Below are 23,412 nucleotides of genomic sequence, written 5' to 3'. Positions count from 1 at the left end.
ATTGTTTTGACTTTTATTGTGAAACTCTTTGTTTGTATCCCAAATGTCCAACGTTATAAGCAGAGGAAATATCTTTCTTTTTTTTTTTAGTTAGGATTTCACAGTAACTCTCCAAACCGTGAGACAGTGAATTCCTTTGTTTAATACTGTGAATAGCAAGGTCAGTCCATGTTTTTGTGTTTGTGTGTGTCTGTGTGTGCATGTGTGTGTGTGTGTGTGCGTGTGTGTGTGTGGATGAGGTGTAGAGATGGATATATTCAGTTGGAAGTATCCGAATGAACGCTTCCGGGTCCTTCTGTGGGCGATGTCACTGACGAAGGAGTCGGAGCATCTTGCCAGCCACCATTTGTCTGTGGATGTAAGACAGAAAATAGTTAGCTTCATGCTAACAAAGTCACACAAAGCACACAAAGAAGTATATTTAATGAGTAGGCATCAATACTATTTCATCACAAGAAAAAGAAAAAACAAATCCAACAATCAAAGTGTTGTCTGTGCCACTGAAGTCTACTATAGCTCACTCCTCTGTGCCACTGCTGTCCCAAAAAACTATTAAAAATACATCAATGAGCCGCGCTGTTCCTTCATTATGATAAACACAGGCACTGTAGTTTATCCAAACCAATCGAACGTCCACCGTCCTGCAGCTGTAAATCCTCACTAGAGCACCAAATGTCCAATCCATGCCCGAAGACAGTCCCCAACAAGATGTCCAGTTTGCTCTTATTTAAGCAACATTTGCTGTAAACGTCAAGTGTCCGGCTGTTTTAGGACAATACTGAGTTTTTTTTTAAGAGTATCACCATAAACTGAAGCAGGAGCTCCTTTTGGGAAATACAATTATTCACTTTTGTGCAGAGAGGGAGTTTGACGTCACCTCAGAGTCTGTAACCCAAATATGAAGCTGGAGCCCAGAGATGTTTAGCCTGGACTGACTGAAGACTGCTGGTCTGGCTCCGTGTGTAATCTACTCACCAGCACCTCTGCAGTTCACTAATTAGCACTGTATAGCTTCTTTGTTTAACCGAAACCTCGTAGTGATGACAAGACTCTTTTGTGTGAATAAAACAAACAAGATATTAATGATGTTTAGTGAAGTTTGGTGTGCACATTTTTTTCCATTGTGGACAGAGCCAAGATAACGCCCCTGCTTCATATTTGATATACGGGAGCGGCATTAAGCCTCTCAATGTGTTCTCAAGAATATGAAAAAGCTAATAACATATCAAAATGTCACAATATTCCTTTAAAATTAGAGTAGATATACGGCATCACATGTGGTAATAATGTAGAAAAATAGCTTCGAAATCACATTGAGGGTCAGACTCAGTCTTTAAAGTAAAGGGAGAGCACATAGATCCTGAGTTCAACATTCAAAAAATGAAAACTACCAGACATCTTCTTCAATAGAAGTTATGTCCAACGGCTACTTTAACAGTCAACACTAAAAACTGACAAAACACTCCTTTTTCATGAGGCTGTTCATTAGAAAATATTCTTGTGCCACTTCCCTCACTTCTCTTTCCAAACGGCTGACATAATGTGAGATAAACAGAAGAGATGAAACACAGAACATGCAGACCTTTCATATATCTCAGAATATACCCCAGGGATGGTTGATAAAAGAATAAATTATCAAAATAAAAAAAAAATAGCTCTTTAAAATGGAAGCCTTCTCAAATCATGATAAAAGGTTGACTAAAGACCATTAAGGCCATTAATTGCAATTTCCACGCTATTAGTGAGAGCTGGGAATGTGCTTTGGCAGCCTCTTATTTCCAAACCCTGTTATTTCGTGTAAAGACTGTCTGTCATCTTATTCTTATTCAAACATTTCCAGCCTCTGAGAGAGACAACACCCACCAGCAATTTGAGGGGTGTAATTGCTGTTCAGTGATAAAGAAGGAGAGGTGAACCACGAGAGTTCAGTCAGTAGATCTTAGAAAGAAAGAAAGAAAGGAAGAAAAAAAACATCATCTGGGCTCCTTGAAATTTTAGTTTTGAGTGGGTTATTACTATAAAAACACTTTAAGAGCCTCATCATCAACAATATCCTCTGTACTTGTTTTTATTGTTACTTTCATTGTTTATATTAAAATTGAATCATGAAATGTTAAGTGTTCATACTGGGTGTGACTGAAAATCTATTCACAATCAAACTGTCACGTTTTATAGCACAAAGATAAGTGTAAAGTATTTTTAAAGCATCACTCCCTGATATTTTAATTTCTCTCAACAGTTCATTTCATTTCTTTAGTTTTACATTAAAATGACTAAGAGACCTGGACTGAACTTGAGGCATCTGGCTGTATAACACTAATTGTTGTGCCCATTTTTAGTTTAATTACAGAAATTTAGACAATTTAATGGTTAATGGTGGACTGGTAGAAAATTCATTAGCTCTATTTTCACTGGTCTTTCATGCAAAACAAATACATTTGAGTCCACAAGGACTCGTCCAGTCATCTGAATCAAAAAGTATTCTTTCAACATATTTCTGAAGTTGCAGCAATATTCGTCAATATTTGTATAATATATAATTTAATAATAATGAGTGTAAGTTTAGGATGAAAAAATCAAAAAAATCAATGCGAATCAATATAAAAATAAACAGCAAATATTATAAGACATACTGTACTGTATGTGTTTTCATATTGGTCATTTTTCATTGCATAGCCAGATGATTACAAGTGTTCCTAAAGTGTTCTTAAAGCTCACAGTTTTTTTTATTATTATTTGGAAAACTGGTTGCTTAGTTCTGTAATTCAAGACATTTGGTTTAGTGCTAGGACCAAATCCCCACTAGCACTGCTCCTGGAACTTTAGTCTTGACTTTTGCACATTTCATAAAAAAAAAAAACCTTGCTCTGCTACACCAGCACCGTGTATTGAACACCTATGTCCAGTTGAGCCTGTTGAATGCTGTAACTGGCCGCATGCATCCTTTCTTATTTTAGCACAAGGGGTGTTGCAGGCTTGGCTGTCAGTGTTGCTGTTCCTGTGGATGAATGATCTGACCAATGTGCTTGGACTGTTAGCCCAGAGCCCCGCTCTTTCTGTCCCTGTGACTGTCGTATTGATTCTGTTCAGCCCTGCGCAGCCTGTCGCTGTGGATCTACATGCTAACACACCGCCTCCAGTGTTGCCTGTCCCATCCTGCCCAGCCCCAGCCCGAGCAAGGAGACCTAGAAAACTGGCCTAGGCTTTGACAGGCTAGCTAAAGAGTTATTTTAAGAATTAGCAACTGGGAACTTTTTTTTGTGTATGTGTGTGTGTGTGTGTGTGTGAAGCCGCTCTTGGAGGGGACGGGAGGTATGACTTGTCCTATGGTGCCAATGTGAGAGCAGCATTTGGAGGGAGGATGACACCTGTGTCCTTGTTCCTGTCGACTGCAGGTGCCCCGCTAACGCTAATATCCTCCGACAGACTAGGAGCGTGTCCAGCTACTCAGCCTGGTAGCTGCCTCATTGCCTGCCACCTAGGGCACGACTGGAGCAGGGGGGGTGGGGGGTGGGGCAACTGGCTGGACAACAGCCCAACCCCGGCAAACTCTGCTAAGTGGCATCCCCGCATGCATACAGAATGACACAATATTATACACATCCTGCAACTGGGGAGTGGTTGGATAAGTAAGACAGCAAAGACAAGACGCTGAGAAGGACAGAAGGAGATTGTTTACAGGTCTTACGTTGATGCCCTGTGGACTGTACATCTGGCTGGCTGCGAGGCTGTCACTGTATCCTCCGGTCTGGCTGATAACATGGCGAAGGGTATCCACCTGGAACAGCGGGGACACACAGACAAAAGGCCTGGTCAGACAAAAGCTCTGGATAACAAAGACAGCCATGCACAAAGGAAAGGTCAGTCTGATAGTAAAAGGGTACCATAAACAAGAAAAGGTTACAAACAGCGAATGAGAATGATGGGACTGCTACTACAAGCTTGATAACAGACATTGCAAAAGGACAAAAATAAAAGAAAAAGGACAGGAACTAATTATGAATGCATTTGTAGTTGTAGTGAAATAATACATCAAAATCAGACACTGAGCACAACGCTCTGCAGCTCATTGTCCAAAAACGTAGCAGTGCACTTCTGACAGGATGACACTGTGATGAAGCTTCACATCCAAACACGTTGAACCTGACATGGCTGCCAATGAAAACACGGTGTAACTGAGGACACATTGTACATTATTTGGCTATGAAAGTTATTACTGGAGTACAGCCATTCTAATCTTCTTCATGGATTCAACAGAAACTGCTTTGTAGTTTTTGGCAGAGCAGTCAGGCCAGGTGAAGGTTGCAGACACGCCTGCCACATGGATTACACAACAACTCAGACGACTCCACTCAAAGCCGTACTTCTTCTCTTTTCAGTTCTGCCTTCTTTTAATCGTACACCCCTGAGAGCGAGGCCACTCTGACATGATCAGAAAAATAACCCTTTTAGAGGAACATGAATTTCAATAATTTAAGGCCAACCCTAAAGACCTTTTTACCTCCTATAATGGTTGTCTCATTTGCATATTCATTAACAACCTAAAGCATTCAGGGTGCTGATGTGACTAGGAGAGCAAGGGGATGGAAAGATAAAGAAACGATGCCGAAAGCACTAAAACTAAATGAAAATATAACTGCGGGTGGTGATTTCTTAATCTATGGTGCGAGTTATAACACGAAGTTGGTCATCACTGTCCACTGGGGCAAGGTCAGGGAGCTACAGTGCACCAGTGGCTATGTGAACTCTTGTCAGGAGCGCTGATGAGTGTTGCACCGTTTCCAAAACTGTCTGCAGTCGTCTACTCAGCTGCGGGTTGACAATGGCTCCTACATTAATGTAAAGCTTCGGGCTAAGTATAACCTCTGTTTCACTGTGTAGGGCAAGTCATTGTGTGCATCTGCGCTCACAGACCGGTCAGTGGTCGAACAATAGCATAAGTGAGCGCAAGAGCTTGTGCGGACTCACGTCACGTCAGATGCTAAATTTAAGAGAGGCGCCTACCTGGGATTGTATGTTGGCCCCAACCTGCCCCCCTTGGTACGAGTCCCCATTGAGGGACTGCACACTCATGAACAAGTCTCCGGAGTTTGACATGTTAAAAGAGCCAGCAGAACCTGAGAATACATAGAGGCAGAGGAGAAGAAAGAGAGCAGAGAGAGAAAAGGAACAGGGAAGAAGATAGGGACAGAAAAGGAGTTAAAATGATCATGCATTAGCCAAAGTGCATTAAGTGGGTTAGTTTGAGGGGGCGGCAGGCAACATGAAAATGTCTTTTTCTGCAAACCTGCATGCTACAGATGCTGCATGTGCACGTCTTAATGTCACTGAAGCATAATTTAAAAGGACAAATCCACCAACAAAAAGCACAAGACAGAAAATCATCATAAAACTGTTTAAGTCCTGTTAAAACGGGCCTTATGGATTATATTGTTGTTAAATGTCCGTGCTGCTAGTGTTTCATTAAGGAAGTAATAATTGATCTGCAGGAAGACCCAAAGAATTGTCTTCGTCCTTTAATGGACCCCAGCTCCCCAGATGTAAAGAGACCATCGCGTAACTTGATTTCAACACCCGGTCCTAATCCAATACAGTTGCGAAGTCTCTATATGACAAAAGACTCCGCTTGCCCTCCGAGCAGCTTAATGGCATGCACGAGGTCAACCGGACAAGAGGCAGGAAAAATTAACGTCCACAAGACCAAGAGGTCAATAACAGAGAGAGGGAGAAAAGGAGAGAGAGAGAGAAAATGAGTGAGAGACAGACAAGCAAAGGAAAAGAAAGAAAAAAAAGGGAACAAGAAGAAGCAAGAACAGCCATACCATACAACACTGGGTTAGTTGAGGAGAAGAGGAGCTTTGTGTTTAGTCTAAATGAAACAGCACCAGAGACTGAATCCTTGAGTTGCGTCTCTAATGTGTTTATGTGCTTCTACCTGTTTCTAACACTCTTCATTGAGTCTTTATGGAGCTCGTGATGATGTTGCACCCAAAATGATTTCCAGCCAGGGTGTGATGCTCACCTGCTGAATTGGGAGTTGATGGGGAGTTTGCCTGGCTGCCGTGAGCAGACACGCTGGTTGCATTGACCGCGGTCCTCGCCGCGTACATGTTGGCCTCTTCTTGAAACTTGCCGATGTTTTTCTTGTATCGAATTCTCTTGTTCCCAAACCAGTTTGATACCTGACAAGAAAAAAAATGGTGACAAGACACAGGAGATTAATTGTAACTTAATTAAAGCTGATACCTATACTTTCATCACATCTCTGGAAGGGTGTCAAATACCAACACCCGGCCTATACCTGGATTGCGATTCAATTAGCACAACAGTTAGCACGCCACCTTTTAGTGCCATCTTTTCTGACTGCTATGACATAAATATGCACTTGCACACAGACACAGTTTGTGCCTAGTAAACTCTGAATTATTGCAGTTTGCATACCCACATTCTGCACATGCCTAATTATTATTAGTTTATATGGTGTACTATGCAAATTTGGCGCCTTAAAAATGCCTTATTGGACGTGTAGTATAATATTCCTGTTGCTCAAGCACAAAAAAATACAATGGATATCACTCTCATATGCATCTTGTGCTCTGCGTGCTTTTATTTATTTCCTCTCTGGTTATTTAATTTTACACAGATAACCTCTCCAGTCATTTTTATGAGCAGGATTTATATTCATCTCTGTCAGGATGACAATTATCACACACATATGGTAAGACTTTATGTGAGCTGCTGCTTGGAATGAACCCGTAATCAAACTTACAAAAATAAACATCCATAATAATTTGAAACATTATTAAAGGATTCATGTTTCAAAAAATAAAAAATCAGGCTGTGAAAACTAACTTGGATTGCATAAATATAAAAATACACATAAAGCATAGGCTATAGCATGGTTTGATATCACGTGATTATAAGAGCTCCATAGTACAATTTAGTTCAGTCTATAACCCAGTGTGGTGTCAAGATGGCCTTACCCAGCTAATACTAAACAATAATGTGTTGATACTATTACCACATCCAACCTAAACTGATCTATAGATGTCTTTTTTTTGTTTTTTTTTACATTTCTTTATTCTGGTTACCTGTGACACTGTGATGCTGCATTTCTTGGCCAGCTCTTCTTTGGCCTCCTCGCTGGGATAGGGGTTACTGAGGTGGGAGTAAAAGTACTCGTTCAGGATCTCTGTCGCCTGTTTGTTGAAGTTCCTCCTCTTTCGTCTGCACAGAGAGGATAAAATATACTTAATAAATATACTTCTTAAACAAATAAATGTAATAATATTATATATTCATCCAACCAAGCTTAGTATGACTTAGTGCATAAAAGGTTGATGGAAAATAATAAGAATAAAAACCAAAAAACGAATAAAAATCGAAAATGAAAAGACACAATTGGATCTGTCTGACCTATGACAATGAAAATGAAAATAACGAAAAACTTTTGATGAAAATAGAGAACACTTTGGAGCAAAATGCATTAAAACAGAGGGATTGGATTTGTTGCAGGCAGTCACATGAACACACACACACACACACACACACACACAGACCTGGCATCGAGAAAGCGTGAGCGCAGGATCATGACGGCCTCGCAGGTGCTCTGTTTCAGCTGCATCTGGATGGAGCTGAACTTGCGGTGGATGATGCTGACCATGCGCTCGATCTCTTTGGGCGAGATGGGTCGTGTTCGAGACTGCTCCCTCAGCAGGTTCATCACATGGGTGGTGAACTCATTGCACGCCTGGACGCACAGACAGACAGGATTCATAAAAAGAATAACTATCACAGAGGCTCGACAGCTTCAGACGGAACAAAAGGATGAAATTGGATTCTGGAGAGGCTGCACCTTTTGTCGGTGGGCCTCGGCCTCGCAGGAGAAGCGCTGACAGTATAACAGCGGCGGTGTTAGAGGTAATAAGAACAGTCTAAATTAAAGCGGCAGAAGCAGCACAATGTTTCACGCCAAACAAATATAGTCGTACAGTGGAGGCAGTGAGACTCACAGCGCTGTGAATATTAAAAAGACTTCTCTTCAATGGAAGAGAAAATGTGACAAGTGAGGAGAAATTTAAAATGACAGCAGGCTTTCAGTCCCGTTCACGTTCAAGAGGTTTAAACTGTCTCCCTCTCTTTTCACTCCATCTTTCAGTCTACCTCGTTCTCTCTCTGTCTGAATCAGTCACTGGATATGACTGCATTCAGAGTCAAGGTGTCTGTTGCTTGTCAACACCAGGGTTACGTCAGTCAAAGTGATGCACCGAGCAGCCGTTCTGCTTGCACACACACGCCAGACACTACTCACTCATACGCGCGCGAGGTGTACGTAGCGTGGTGACACAAAAATGCTCAGGTGTATATTGACTGTGACAGTTAGTGATGACTAGCCTTCCTCCGAGAAGATGACAAACCAAGAACGTTTTGACTTCCCAGCGAATGACAAGAAGTTACAGTCTTTGGATAAGAGCTGGTGTGTGACTGATATAATGGCTGCTTGCCTGCTGGAGGTAACATCTCTGAAAGCTTGGCTTGTCATGAGTTGGCCTACAAGAGATGATTTCAAGAGCATTATACTTAGTTAAAAAGATATCTCATTCATCTCTTGGACCAGCTTGTTCCTGTTTAAGGTTCGAACACAAGTGGTGAAGTATTGACTACTATTGCTTTTGTTTCTTTCACCATGGGAGGAAACGCTTCGGACAATACATTAAGTCACAAGCCATGTGTCAAACCTTCATTCCTCTAACTGCAGTTATTCTTTTCTCTTTCTGTGTGATTGATGGAGTCCTCATCAAAAACACTAGTGTCACGTATCAAAACATAGAAAATATAATCTTAAGTCATACTTTACTTTTATTAATTTAAACTTTTCCCTCTACCTTTATTCACCATCAGTCAAGATAATGATCGATGTTTTCAGCTGCTTCGACCACTTCAATAAATAAACAAGTAACGCAATTGGCTCCATTTGGCACCTGACCAGGCTCCATTAGCGGGAGGCCGTGGAGCAGAGAGAACACTAATATGAACTTTCTGTAGTGAAATAGAAAGTAAATAGACCATTGCTGGGACTCGGCGGCCTAGAGGGGAACTGCGATTGCCCCCGGTTCGACTCCAGCCTGAGACTTGTATTGCACGTCTCTCTGTGTCCTTCTCTCCATCATTTCTCTGCTGTGTTTTTCTGATAAACGTATGAAAACGTGCCTCAGTTCTAGGTGCAGAGGATTCCCTTGGGTGTGGGTGGTTAAGGTTTGGTCCAAGCACTATGATGCTTATGGATTTGATAACAGGGCAGATGCCTCCAATAGTAGGGACCTTTTTTATAGTCAGGACTTTTTCCAAGTGATAAAAAATGCCCTGTAGGGTTTTTTTTTTATCACCCTGCTGGCCAAAATATGTGGCAGGCTGTAATTTTGCCATTGCACTTTGGCATTCACTGATAAAATACATTTCAAATAAAATGACAAAATAAATATCTGTTACAAGTGCAGGAACTGAGCAGAGCGATGCACTATGATATACTGTAACCGAGGAGAAGCTGGTGTAGAGCCAATGTTACAAAAACAATATTCCTCAGCACACCTGTTCATACTTCTCCAGCTCCGTGTGGTAAATTTGTCGGATCTGCGACAGCTTGGCCCGGTAGTCGGAGTGTTCTGCTGAGTTGTCTGCACCGACGCCACCAGTGGCGGCTGCAGCGGCTGCCGCAGCTGCCGACCCGCCGCCCTTCTCCGGCCCGGCCACGCCCTCCGCCAGCAGCATGTTGTCCAGTCGCATCAGCTGGGGATCTGGAGGCTCCTCCTCCTGGGCACCGCGGATACTGAGCACTGTGGAGGAGAGGAGGACATGACATCAATACAACGGCGCTGAACAGTCTAATTTGTGTTCTTAATGATTCACTTTTAAGGTGAAGCAAGTGACTGAATAACAAGGCAGGGGAATTTAACAATGACTGAAAGAGAGCCTTAACCATTTCTTCCGCTCCAGCCTGAAATATGGCCGTCGTTTTAATAGTTCAAGTCTGCGCCATAAAAACCTGCAGCCTCATAGAGGCTGGCAGCTACGGAGGACCATAAAACTATCATTTCATCGATTTTGACTATCATTTCATGTGAAAAAAATTAACACAGCCTTCCACCACAGTTCATCTTTCATTGCTCTCCTTATGCTCAGACTATGTTTAGTTTCTGGCTGATGGCTTTATTATCTTGTCAGATGTTGTCTACAAAGCAAACGAAGCTAATGGCACAAAGCGTGACACAGGATATTTATGCAAAGATATGTTGGCTTTAAATGGACGAGTTACAGAGATTAAAGAATTTGAGCTAAATCAAATAGTTCTGCTTCATGAAGAGAGACATATTGGAAATATAATGACTACTTATATAAAAATATTAAATAATAGAAAAGCTCAAAAGGATCAAATCATTATGGAATCATTATGATTAACGACACTTGTAAAACACTGAGCTTTAATATTTTTTCTCATTTTAGAGTAAAACTGGATTTGCAGGATTTCGGATTTGTTTCTCCACATTTCATACAAACAACTGAATCTGCTACCACATCTGTAGTCCCAAGGCGGCCCTCACACTGTTGTAATCTTAAATTCAACAGGACTAAGGATGTTTTTACAACTGATACTAAGGTGTGTTTACACACTTGTTTGGGGATTTGAACCTACACAGAGTCTTCACAGTCCTACAGGCGATCAGCTCCCATGGTGTAAAGAGGGAAGTGTAAACACAACAGACAGGGCTGCTGAGATGGACATGCACAGAGTAAACAGATTAATTTGTGCACACATTCACACAAATGAGGCCCAGGCTCCACTCATGCTGCTGCTGCTTTGCGCTGCTGATGCCGACTTTAAATAATACTGTTTCAACTATATATAACATACAGACGGCACCGTGTTGCTTTTTTTTCTCCTTTCTGTCATATGAGCTGTAGTGCCCTGCCTCTTTCTGCCACCAGAAGGCTCCCTCGGTAAGGCAGCAGAGCGTCCTGCTTTTCTCAGAGGTGCTGAAAACAGCCGACCAGGTGCAGCCCTCCAATCCATCCCACTGTCTTCAAGGACAAAGGCAAAGCTCACGCTGCCACCACATTTTTCACACACGTTTTAATCTAAGCGTCCATCCAAATGTTTCAGGAGGACGATCTAATACCGCATTAGTGTGTGTGTCTCCTCCGTGATGACTGTAGACAGTGAGGGTAAATGACAGGTTGTGTGACAGAGCAGTAAAGCCATATTGCAGCCCCACAGTCTCCGGTCACGGCGACGGCTCTTTTGTAATGAGGATGTAAGGCTGAGTCGCCCTGTGACCTTTCTGGTGAGCGGGGGGTCCAGATGGATTCCTGGGGCAGCGTGGGGAGCTTGTCTACCCTAGTCCTCCCCTTTTCTGCCCCAGCACCCCCACCCCCACCCCCACCCCTTTTTCCTTTCCTCTCTTTTTCTCCTCCTGCAATAACATCATCCATTCCCATCAGCTCCAACACGTGAGCAAGCTCAGCTCAAGAGGCAAATGTCAATGGCTATCAGACGGCTGGAAAAGGTCAGGAGTTCAGATGAGGAGCAGATGCATGTGTGTGTGTGGGTGTGTGTGCGCATGCACATGTGCAGGTAGATGAATATGTGGATATTTGTCATGTGAATCACACCAGCGGGAAATTATAACACTCACCAATTTGATTCTGACAAAATAGTGGCACATCCCAACCAGAGGGGGAATCTAATGAGCCTAAGAGTGATTTATTCATTCCCTCCAAGTCCCCGAGTGCACAACTAAAAGCATGAAATGGATTAAATAAATACAATTAATAAGGAAAATCAAACAAATTCACTGTGCTGTGGCATAATTACCCTAACCACAGCCATCAGCTTTATTTATTTCTCTTCAGTAATAGCAATGAAATTGATTAGACCTCAATGCCAGTCGTTGTGAACTCTGCAACCATGCACTATACATTAACATAATCACCTGACAGAGGGAAGTGCCCTCTATTACAATAGATCACATGCTCCCAACACTTGTACAATAACACCAAAAACCTTTCACACACACTCTCCATTCCATTGTCGGCACAAAGGCATGGAGTCCATACTGCTCTGCGATTCTCTTATTCCGTGGACAGTCACAGATTAGTATCTATAAAAGGAAGATGGCCATCATCTCATCTTGATCATTACCGACAGACTTAATTGAACAATGAGAGGACACAATTCCCCTCTCTGTCGCTTCCTCCCTCCCTCCCTCCCTCCCTCCTTCCCTCCCTCCCTCCTCTCTTCTCCTTTCCTTCCCTTTGTGCACACTCTTGTATAATTCCTTCCCTGAGATGTGGGCCACTAAACCCAAAAAGGCAAGGCATAAAAAATGAGCACGTATCATAAACAATTCTGGAGCCGTTTCCTGAATAATAAATGGGATTCTAAGAATAAGCCTTTGTTTTGGTTATTGACAAAATTAATTTCTGCTGTTTTACTTCCTTAAGAGCTGGCTCATGCCCATCGCCACACTGCCTGCTGTTTGCAGACAACTGCAGTGTAAATAAACACGACGATTAAGCCACCCACTCATACAGGGAAAATCAAGGTGCGTGCACACACAAACACACAGCACAAGCATGCGTTTTGTGCACAAATGTAAGCACTCATATAGGCACACACACACACACACACACACACACACACACACACCGGCGTGCACATAGGAAAAATACACAGCTATGCACATTGGCAGACTACCCTGAGCACCCAGCCTGGCGCCCTGCGAGTGCTTTTAAATGAAAACATGTTTAATTAATGATGTTGAAGTATTCTGTCACAATTAGGAAGATTTACGGTCAAACAAGGCAGCAGTGATGTCCCTGACAGCCATGATGAAAGTTTACCCCTCTTGCCTCTGACTGGCAGCTAGCAGCCAACGCTGGACTGGATCCATTTCCCATCAATACAGTAATGCAATACACTCCGCAGCACCGTGGTGGATATATACGGGTTTGTGTGTGTGTGTATGTGTGTGTGTGTCCTTCCTTGCTTTGCTCTTGTCCACATCACATGACCCAAGAGAGGGTCTGGCAGTGGCTGTGCTCTCTATTGATTGTGTGGGCACACGTCATCTAGGGTTTCAGCAGTTAATAAATCAGGCCTGCTCCTGACACAACCATGGATGTGTGTATACATCTGTGTGTGTGTGTGTGTGTGTGTGTGTGTGTGTGTGTGTGTGTGTGTGAGTGTGTGGGCCTGTCACAGACCAGTCAGCAGGAGTGAAAGCGACAGCCACATGATAATGTAACATCACCACCATTCATCCCTGCCACACAGCATTCTGAGACAAAACAACAACAACCAGGAACCTGAAAAAAGCAGCGTGATTTACAGCAGACATGACAAGTATCACTAATACAAATCCTCCCCTCCCCGCTCCTTCAAGGAGTTCAGCATCCAGCTCTCATCTGCATTTGATACAAGCCCAATAAAGCAGTCCTAATCAGACGCAGCGCTGCTCCATATCTCACACTGACCCACACAGTAGGAGTAAACTACAGCACTAAGCAACACTATCATCATTACTGAGAGCACTAAATGAATATTATGTTGCATTACATCCAGTTTACTGTATATCCGCTCATTTCTACTGTATTAAATCAGGTCTTCAATAAAGAGAGAACAATCACTCTGAAATTACCAATTAAATAATTGCTATATTCTAAATAGTGAGTTATTTTTGTGTGTTAAAATGGTCCTTGGTGTCTTTTGTACCTAAATGCAGCAGAAAGCTTGTGGTGTATCCATGAACTCATTCTCTCAATCACCAAGTAATGAAAAGCTGTTAGAGGACTCAGCAACGCCACCATCAGCCCGACAGTTCACACAGATTCAAGTTTTAATGCTAGTATAGTATAGTAGCAGCTAAAGTAACGGCAGACATGAGGACTTGTCTGTGAAGCTCATTTCATTAAAACTCCACATCCAGATTTTTTATAGCCCCAAAAAGCACTGAATCATGTGACGCCACTTGAGTCAATTCATATCAGCTTTCACTCAGCTCTTATGCAGTAGTTCTCCCCAGCGCTTGTAAACAATGACTGAAATATTACATTGGCTGAAATGTCTCTTAAAACGCAGACACAAGCAGCCAAACGAGAACTTTATCTAAATAAATGGCTAAAATACTTTGCACATGTACAGTAAACAACACACTCTCAGGTGAAGACCAGCATAAGCCCGCCATAATTACGTAAAATATAATCCAGAAACAGTCTATTCAACGAGAATATGGCTTCAGCTAATGATTATTTCAAAATTGATTAATCAGTCAATTAATTTCTTCATTAATCCCTCAATTGTTTGGTCTGTAAAATGGTGAGAAATGTACGTCATCATCACATAAAACACAAACTGGTTTCATTAAATTGTTATAACTATTTTTTTTTACAAAGACCAGACACATGCCTGAGCATATAACACACAGTGATGTGAGAAGTTGGAACGAGGTATTGTTTGTTTTAAAAATGACAATTACTGAGTAAATAGGAGTCTGGATATTTGCATCTCAGGTTTTGATGTTTATGTCACAGACACATTTTGGTTGGAGCTCAAAACTCAGTCCGACCAAAGAAGCAATCATCACAATGCAGCACTGTGCCGTATTTCATGCTGACCCACACGGTCGGGGTAAACGACAGCGCTAAACAACGCTACCATCATCATTACTGAGAACGCTCAATGACCATTACGTTGCATTATATCCAATATACTGTATACCTGCTCATTTCAACTGAATTGAATTCAAGCTTTAATAAAGAAAGTACAATAATTAGGAAATTGCTCATCGTGGCTCACTATGAAATCTATGCCACGAAGACCATTGTTATATTCTTAACATTGTGTAGTTCACATCGTCTTTAAGTGTTCTGTACTGTGAGCTGAGAGCTAAATTTGTGGTCTGTCTATGAACTCATGGGAAACTTTCTCAGGCCCAAAATGTTCTCTCCATCACCAGATAATGGGAAGCTGTACAGCCTCAGTACACAAGGGCATAGTCATAAAGTACCTCTAAAACAGCTTTATGTTTTATCAGCCATCTCGAGTATCATGTGCAGAAAAGGGGGCAGAGCAGGAGTGTTGTATCTGACACTGGGTGGGGGGATGGGGGATACCAAGGACAAGGAAAAACACCAAAGAAATACTGGAGGGACAGGCTGAGACAAGGAGATGTGGATGGTACAGGCAAGGAGGGAAGAGAGTGATGGAGGAGGAATGAAAGGCGAAAAATAGAAATGGAATAGGAAAGCGAGGTGTCAATTAAAAAAATGAACCCCAGTGCATTTGGAAGGTGACAGCTGGTGGGAGACGAGCTGACAGGCGTCACATTAGGCGGATTTGGTGGCCGCTCCCCTCGTCCCCTCCTTTTTTTTTTCCCTCCTCGTCTCCCCCTGTCTCTCTCTCTCTCCCTCTCTGGCTTTCTCCACTGGCGATCGGTAGTTTCTCATGCGGCAGTGGTGGTGGCGGCGGCGGCAGCAAGCGAGGCAAGAACTCAGCTTGGTGTTTTTCAGAACAAGTTCCCCCTGCAGCTACTCCTAATAACGGTAATTATCGTCATCATCTGAGGCTTAAGCAGGCCAGTTTGAGGCCTGAGGGGCTGGCCTGATAATGAGGCAGCCAGCGCCAGAGGAGAAGACCATTCAGAGCACCGCCCTGCCACCAATGCAGAGAACTCCCATTTAAAGAAGCCTTCATTAAAATAATTCATTATTCAAAACAGACAATACATTAGCCCCCTGGCTGTCAGTCTTTCTTAAGGTGTCTTAAAATATATATCGTCTTGATTGAATCAACCTCGCGCTCAGCCCATGCAGTTCTAACGGCTCCAGGCTGCATCTGAAACCACGTTGACGGAATAGCTGAGGAGAAGTCACGAGCTTGTGGAGCAGCGAGCCGCTCAGTCGGGCCTGCTCGCAGAGAGAGACAAAGACGGCTCTATGGAGACAGAGACGGAGAGAGAGAGACAGCCCTGCCAGGGAAAACACAAAGTACACAAATGACCAAACACACAAACTTTTAGATAAAGTTTAGGCAGTTGACAGGGAACAGGTGACAGGAAGATCACCAGGACTGGAATCAGGGATGTCGCAGTTACATCTGGTCTGGATCTTATGCGGCTCGTAAGCTCCTCTGTGACTATCTGAAGTAAACAGTCAAATGTTTTGTGGGAAAAAAAAGTTGTCATTGTGCTTAACAATTGCTGCCAGACTTTGAGCTTCATTTGATTTTGTGAAAGTGGTCAAATAACTGGCCAATCATGGCCAAATCTTGTCCCCCGCCCAAAAAAAGAGTCTAGAACCATCCAGCTGGTGTGTGTACATGTGTATGTGTGATTGCACACTCATCATTGCTATTCAAAAAGTGTAATCCATGACAATCTACTCCACCCTGTTCACACAGGAATCTCTCTTTAAAGTTATGATTTGGATCTGGAAACATTTAACGAGAGATTAGGCAAATAAGATGAAAAACTGAACATCCAATATCCAGTCCAACGCTCGGGAGGTTGGTATTTCATCATTTGCCACGAGAAAGTCCACATTATTACAGATAACATTGCCAAGACTTCCTAAGTGTAACATATTTGTCATCTACTTTCCCCACAAATAAATGCCAGCCTCTAATGATCGGATGACAGCGAGCGTAGTGATGCTGTCCCGGGCAACAGTTGGTGAGGAGGTGACGTGTGAAGCCTTCGGAGTCAGGAGGAGATGGTCCGTGACAGTGAGCGTCCTGCCCTAACTGTTACCCTACAAGCCCTCCCCACGCACCAGGACAAGACATGAAACAAGAGGTCCGTTAACACAATCCTCCTCAAGTCCCCGTGGTGTGTACTCCTGTGCATGGCACATTTCATAAGGCTCCGCTCTTTGACTGGTGATGAGTTTATGCGAAGGTAATTAACAGTAATTAATCCTTAATTACAGCAATTAGCAGAGTCGCAGTAAATTAAGCCACATCTGGAGGCACGGAGCAGGGATAGACTGGAAGCAGGGGTGGGTTTTTTGACAAGGAGGGGGTGTGGGGTGGGGTGGGGGGGGGGGATGCAGAGACCATGTGACTGCGCTTGTTTAGGTCTACCTGGGATGTCCAGGTTGCCATCCGTGCTCCGGGCGGTCTGCCGGGAGCTGTGACACACTGTGTGATCTCAGAGGTGGGTGATGGGGCAGGGTCTGATGAACACAGCAGCCTGAGAGAGGAGGTTCATTTCTGAGCAAAATTGTTTCATCTCGGGGAGAAAAGGGTCCCTTAAGCTACCATGCAAGGACACCCACCATATGGCCACTCATAGACAGTAGTGCTTGTGGTTCTGCTTCACCGTGCTCGGCTTCGCTCGACAACATGTGAACATGCTTTTTACACAAAATCCCTCGAAAAAGAAAAAAGCTCTGGCTTGCGGTTTGCCTCTGTGGAGGAGCAAAAACTACACACAGAGCAGAAACACACACAGACGTTACTGGTACATTATTATCATCATCCTGTACAGAGTCCATTCAGTCATGTGCTTCAGTCTGCACTGTCCTCTACTACTAAGAAAAAAAAGAAAGAGATTCAGAGTGGTTACTTAGATTATCCCAAGATGCATGTCATCTCCACTGGGACCAGTATCTTCCATTATGACAATGCTCCTCTCCATAAAACACAAGTGGTCACTATGAATGACATGATAATAATGTTAGCCATATGCCAGCCACTCTTCTGTAAATAGATATGATCCTGTTGTCGTTTCTATATTTAGACACGATGCAAACTAAGCATCTATGTGTATATAACAGCCTCCTTCGTCAGAGACAGTAAATATCCTACATACGAGGACCCAGATTGAATTGACAGGTATAATGTCAGCGGTGGTGAATGCTGATGGTGTGCTCTTCTCAACTGCTCTGGCACTAATTGGTTGAGCTGTGATTTTCCTGCATCATTATGTTTCCAACCTTCCCCTCTTTTTTTCCCTTTTCATCCTCTCTCATGTCTAAGTTTTTTCATTTTGACTTGAACTTAGACATCTCTGATGCCTGAGCCCTGAAGCTCAACCACAAGTTCAGATCACACGTCCACCAGACTACAGATCACACTGGAGTTGTCCCATGACAAACCAAGGCCAAGCTAAAACTATCAGAGCACTGTCAACATGCTGGGATATAAGGGGACTTCTGACTACTTTGATTATTGATTGATGGAGGACTGCAACTTGCAGATATTTCTATTCAATCGAGTTGTCGATTTTCCTCACAATCAGTTAATTGTTATGTCTATAACATGTCATAGAATAATAAATGCTCATTATAATTTTCCAGAGCCCAAAGTGTTGTGTATGCTGGGTTAAGAGTTATTGGTTTTAGTTTATCATTATGGAGAAGTATCAAATCCTCACATCGGAGAAACTGGAAGCAGTGAATATAGGGCAAAACGATGATTAATTTTCACTCTATAAACTGAAAGATTAATTGGCTAATAATTTCAGCTCTAGCTTAGAGCTGAATGTCAGAAAAAAGAAAAAAAAAGAAAAAGAAAAAAAAAAGAGAGAGCCACCACAATCTCCCAGAGCCAAGCATGGCTGCAAATCGCCTGTTCTGTTCAAAAATGCAAAACCCAAAGATATTCAGTTTGTAATGATACCGAGCAGATAAGCAAGAAATTCTCACATTTTAAGGATCTGAAACCTCCAAATGTTTTGCATCTTTACTCGATCATTAACAGTTAATTAATAAACTCTGCATACAGTTTTTAAACCAGTGATTTACCAGTCCTGCTTTAGTCATCAAAACACGAGTCAAAAGCGCCTCTCACTTCTGCACAAACTTGCAGAATGTAGAATCTGGGAGGTGGACCGGTGCCATCCGAATGTTTGATAGGCTTCCAGGTGCCATTAATATTGTAACACTTGAGAGATTTGCTCCAGCAGGAAATATGGTCTCTCCCTGCATTCATCAGGGAGCTTCCCATCAAGGCAGAATAAGTCAAACCGGCTTTGTTTTGCTGCGTGTGCACTTTTGTTTGGACGCTGTCACAACTACGGAAATCCCTGTGAGGTTTTACTGTTTTGCCAGGCCTGGTGTTCAAAAGACTAGTGATGCTTAGTCTGCCCCTAGCTGTCAGGAGAGAAAAACAATGTGAGGGATCACTGTCCATTTGAGAGAGCAGCTCCATTTCATACAGACATATTTCTTTGTCCAACATCTTTGTTAACATCTACTTGTAACCTGCTGCTTCGACTATCAGATAAGTGACGTGTTGTTTGGGTAAGAAAATAATGAAGAAAAAACTAACTAAATAACCTGGTGCCAGACATTTTGCATAAACAAAACAAAGCATGTAAAATACAAACAAATTATACTTCACCTGACACTAACCAGAACTGTCCTAAAGCAGAAATGATACGAATAATATTTGACTAATGCTCGCTATGAGAAACTGCAGGTTCTTATTCATTGAGGACAAAAGCAAAATAATAATACCACATAGAAAAAAAGTTAATGGTGGTTCTATAAGTGTGTGTGTGTATTTGTGTTTGTGCATGTGTGTGTGTGTGAGTTTGATAGAGAGGGTCAACTCGGGACAAAGGTTTAGAGCCGCAACGATGAATATGACGATGCAGTGCCTGTAGGCAGAGAGAGAGCGAGCGAGCTAGAGAAACACAGCGGCAGAGAGAGAGAGAGAGAGTGTGTTTACAGCAGAGGTAGTGGTCCAGGCAGTCTAAGTGGCCTGGTTGGCAGGGCTACCACACCACTAGTGGATAAAGCCTAGTCATTAATCACAGGCCTGTGGGATCGTCCCACTGTAGCAGAATAGTGGGTCAGAGGGAGCTCCTGCTGTCAATCAGCACTATGTATGTGTGTGTGTGTGTGTGTAGTGGGACTGTAAGCGGGGGAGTGTGTTTTTGATGAGAATGTGTCATTTTTCCTCCAGCTACAAAAAGCATGCAGCACTGAGGAATTAATGCATTAATGCAAACACCAGCGTGCAAGTGCTAGACGTCATTTACATGAAAAGCATATCAAGTCATCCATTGGGAATGAAAGCAACATTTTCTGCCCTAAAAGCTGAGGTTTGATTTTAAAAAATAAAGACAATACCGCACTCCGTCAAAAAAGGAGCACAAACCAATATAAAATGCAGACAGCCCCGTGGCATCGGCAGCACACGCCAGGAACGCTAATATCCATTTCAAATGAGACACACATGTATGACATCGGTCGGCTAAATGCATGTTGACCCAGTTTTTTTTTTTTCCTTCATGCTGCTGCTACATTGTCTTCAGTGTTCACAAACACTCGAGTGTGCAGCTGTAGTTGTATCGACTTTTACCTCCCAAACGCTCATGCTGCTGACCCGTTCAGATCCAAAGACCAGTGTGGGTTTAACCTGGGTCACCGTGTCAGTCTGAGCGGCCGGCGAGGGAACTGTCATCTGCCAGAGTGCACTACAAATGTAGTCGTCACACAAAAATGTTTGAGCGCAAACTATATGAAAAACCACAACAACAACCGAAGCTGCTGAAACAGCTCGAACTCAGAGAAGGCTGAACTCTGTGTGTCTTCGATGACATACTGTGCATGAGAAATGCAGCTGTGCAGTGTGTTTTTTAAATCCTGGGATACTTCTAGCTTGTTGACATTTTGTTGATCCGACTTGAGGACCTGCACTCGTCTCCACTGAAGCACATGCAGCACTTTCACCGACGCTGTGGTCAGCTCTTCCAAAACAGTGATATGTCTTTTGTTTTGTTTTTTTAATCATAAAAACAAATGAATAAAGTAAAACCTTTAACAAAATCCAGCTGCAACACGATTGTAATCATCTTGAATGTACAAGTCTATACATGTTCATACAGCTGCTTTTCGTTGACTAAATCCAGACAAAGTTAGTGTTGTCATAATAACCCATATTTTTTCCATATCGCTGCTTACTGATTTGAATACGACGGTGAATATTTTCACCGACTTTGTTCCACGAGCTGAAACTCAAAATGTTGCCTTCAGGGGTTGAACCTGTGCAGATGGCACCGAGACACTGAAAAGAGGAAGAGGAGGAGGAGGAGGAGGAGGAGGAGGAGGAGGAGGACTGGTACAGTCAGAGTCAGAGTCACAGTCTGCAGCTGAACATCCAACAGTCAGACAGCTGTAACCATGGCAACGTGGTGTCAAACGTTTTATCAGGATCCCATCCAGCTAATTTCTACCAGTTCACCAAACTGGTGCAGAGAGCACAACACACAACTAAAGACTGCACCGCTGTGTCAAAAATGATCAAACAACTCTTTGTCTGTGCAGCATCTTTTCTTTTGGCGTCTTGCCTTTATTTGACAGTCAGCAGAGACCAGACTCCGGAGTCAGGGTTAGAGGGGGGTGACACGCTACAAACGCTCCCAGCGGGGATAACAACGTAATTGTATTTCTAAAATACCTCTTGTATCATGTACATTATGTACCCATCAATTCAATCAAGTGGTGGAAAGTCATTGAAGAAAAAAAAAAGAAAAAAAGTATGTCATTTCTTCTTTTAAACTCTCAAGGCAAATCCATATTAAATAGCCTACTACACCTCTACTTGAATGTCACCATCTCTTTAAATATCAAATAGCTAATAATAACTAAATCATGCTCTGACGTTCAGGCAGAGTGTTTTTTTTCGGTAACACTGAGCAGACCACAGACCAACTTGGAATAAATACTAAATATAATAAATCTACATACACACCTATAAATAGGAGTGTGTTTTGTCTGCATGTATCTGTACAAATGTGGTATCACTAACTAAACAACTGACCCTGAAAAAAAGGTGTATCATACATTTTTTAGTGAATGTAACACTTTATATCTATATAAAGAAATATAATATACAATATTAAAATATATTAAGAGGGTCAGGTCAGCTGTTTAGCTAGTGATGACCCTCACTTATATGACCTTTATTGCCATACAAATAGTGTCAATTGGTTTGATTAATAAGCTGTTTAGAATAAAAGCAAATGTCATACTGGTTGTTGTTGTTTTTTTTAAATATATATACGTATATGTATGTTTTTGGGGTGTTTTGCCTTTATTTGATAGGACAGTGTAGAGACGCAGGAAAGCATCAGGAGTCGAACCGCTCTCTCACCACTCGACCACCAAGCCCCTTCCCCCAGTGGACACTACTGTCTGTTACATGTTTTTCCAAACTTTTTGTTTCCAGAATCATGATAGATTTATATTCTGTGTTTTCCACTGGAGCTACTGTACCTCTTCCTCTGGTTTCATTTTCATCTCCTCAACTGGAAACAGTCAACCATTTAAAATCAGTCCTGAGATAAGTTTTTTAGTCACACTGTTTAAAAAAAAAAAAGTATTTTAACATACACACAGCTATATCACAACATACATAAAAGTAACTGCCAATCTCTAATTTCCCAGTAAATCTTTAGCTTATTAGTGACAAAAAATGTGACTATTCAAACGTGATAACACACTAGTGGCTATTTTACTTCCTTTGTATTTCACTACGACTGTATAAACAATGCAGGGATTTAACGTGGTAATAATATATTGTTGTTCTCTACTCCTGAAATTGGACAGAGTTGCAGCTCCACAGCCTCTCCTCCCTCCAGCCCCCCTGGGTGAGACAGCAGTGGTATTCTGTCGGTCAGCCTCTACACACCTGCATCCCCAGCTGGACCTCTAATCCACCACACCACCACCCCTCTGCACACCCCCCCCCCACCTCCCCCCTTCTCTCCTCTACAGTGTTCGACTCCCAGCTGCCTGGGCTATTTATAGGCCCGGTTTCATTTCCACACCTGCAGGGAGGCAGAGTTGTCACAGTGGGCCCACAGAGCCTCTCTGGAATACTGCATGGGAATGAAAATGCACCTTGCTGATGCAGGAACTTATTCTTGTCACTCTCTCTCCCCGCGGACTCGCATGATACTGTTTTGTTGTGGATGTGCAGTGCAGTGCAAAGATAACGCATAAAAAGGAATCTGTGTAAATAAGATTCCCGTGTGAGGAGTGTGAGGTATATTGACATGGATTACACTTTTTGAATTATCACACGTGTGCAGTCTCTCTCTCTCTCTCACACACACACACATACCACAGTCTCTTTCTTTCTTTCTCTCTCACACACACACACACACACGCTCTGGATACACTGCATTTCGTCACAACAGGCTGCACGGACATTGCTCCTTCGTAAACTTCATTAACGGGAGCAGGCGAGGTAATGCTAAGTAAGTGCAACAACACATAGAAGTTCCTATTTTCCTCCTACATTTCCGTTTTTTTTTTTCCTGTCATGCTTTTCTCTCTGGATGTAGTGGGCTGAGGATCCAGTCAGCGGATTACATTATCAGTCTGACCTAGTTGCCAGCTATCTCC

General features: G+C 42.6%; 1 protein-coding gene across 3 annotated transcripts in view; it reads right to left on the bottom strand.

The window, feature by feature from the left end:
* Window positions 1-221: 221 nt before the first annotated feature.
* Window positions 222-23,412, bottom strand: part of pbx1a (pre-B-cell leukemia homeobox 1a) — a 46,680-nt gene continuing 23,489 nt past the window's right edge. For 2 of the 3 annotated variants that reach the window (XM_085805272.1, XM_085805271.1), the window contains 7 exons: window positions 9,589-9,833; window positions 7,560-7,750; window positions 7,092-7,227; window positions 6,023-6,182; window positions 5,005-5,117; window positions 3,689-3,778; window positions 222-350 (listed from right to left, as the gene is read on the bottom strand). In XM_085805272.1, coding sequence (XP_085661398.1) covers window positions 258-350; window positions 3,689-3,778; window positions 5,005-5,117; window positions 6,023-6,182; window positions 7,092-7,227; window positions 7,560-7,750; window positions 9,589-9,833 — 1,028 coding nt within the window. In that variant the 3' untranslated portion in view covers window positions 222-257. The remainder of the gene's footprint in view (window positions 351-3,688; window positions 3,779-5,004; window positions 5,118-6,022; window positions 6,183-7,091; window positions 7,228-7,559; window positions 7,751-9,588; window positions 9,834-23,412) is intronic. The other variant, XM_085805273.1, reaches the window with a different exon arrangement.

Source organism: Trachurus japonicus, chromosome 17, assembly GCF_045865225.1.
Source record: "Trachurus japonicus isolate A0001 chromosome 17, Traja_1.0".
In the NCBI taxonomy this organism is placed as follows: domain Eukaryota; kingdom Metazoa; phylum Chordata; class Actinopteri; order Carangiformes; family Carangidae; genus Trachurus; species Trachurus japonicus.
Note: the sequence above shows the minus strand (reverse complement) of the source record. Positions and strands in the feature narration are given on the sequence as shown.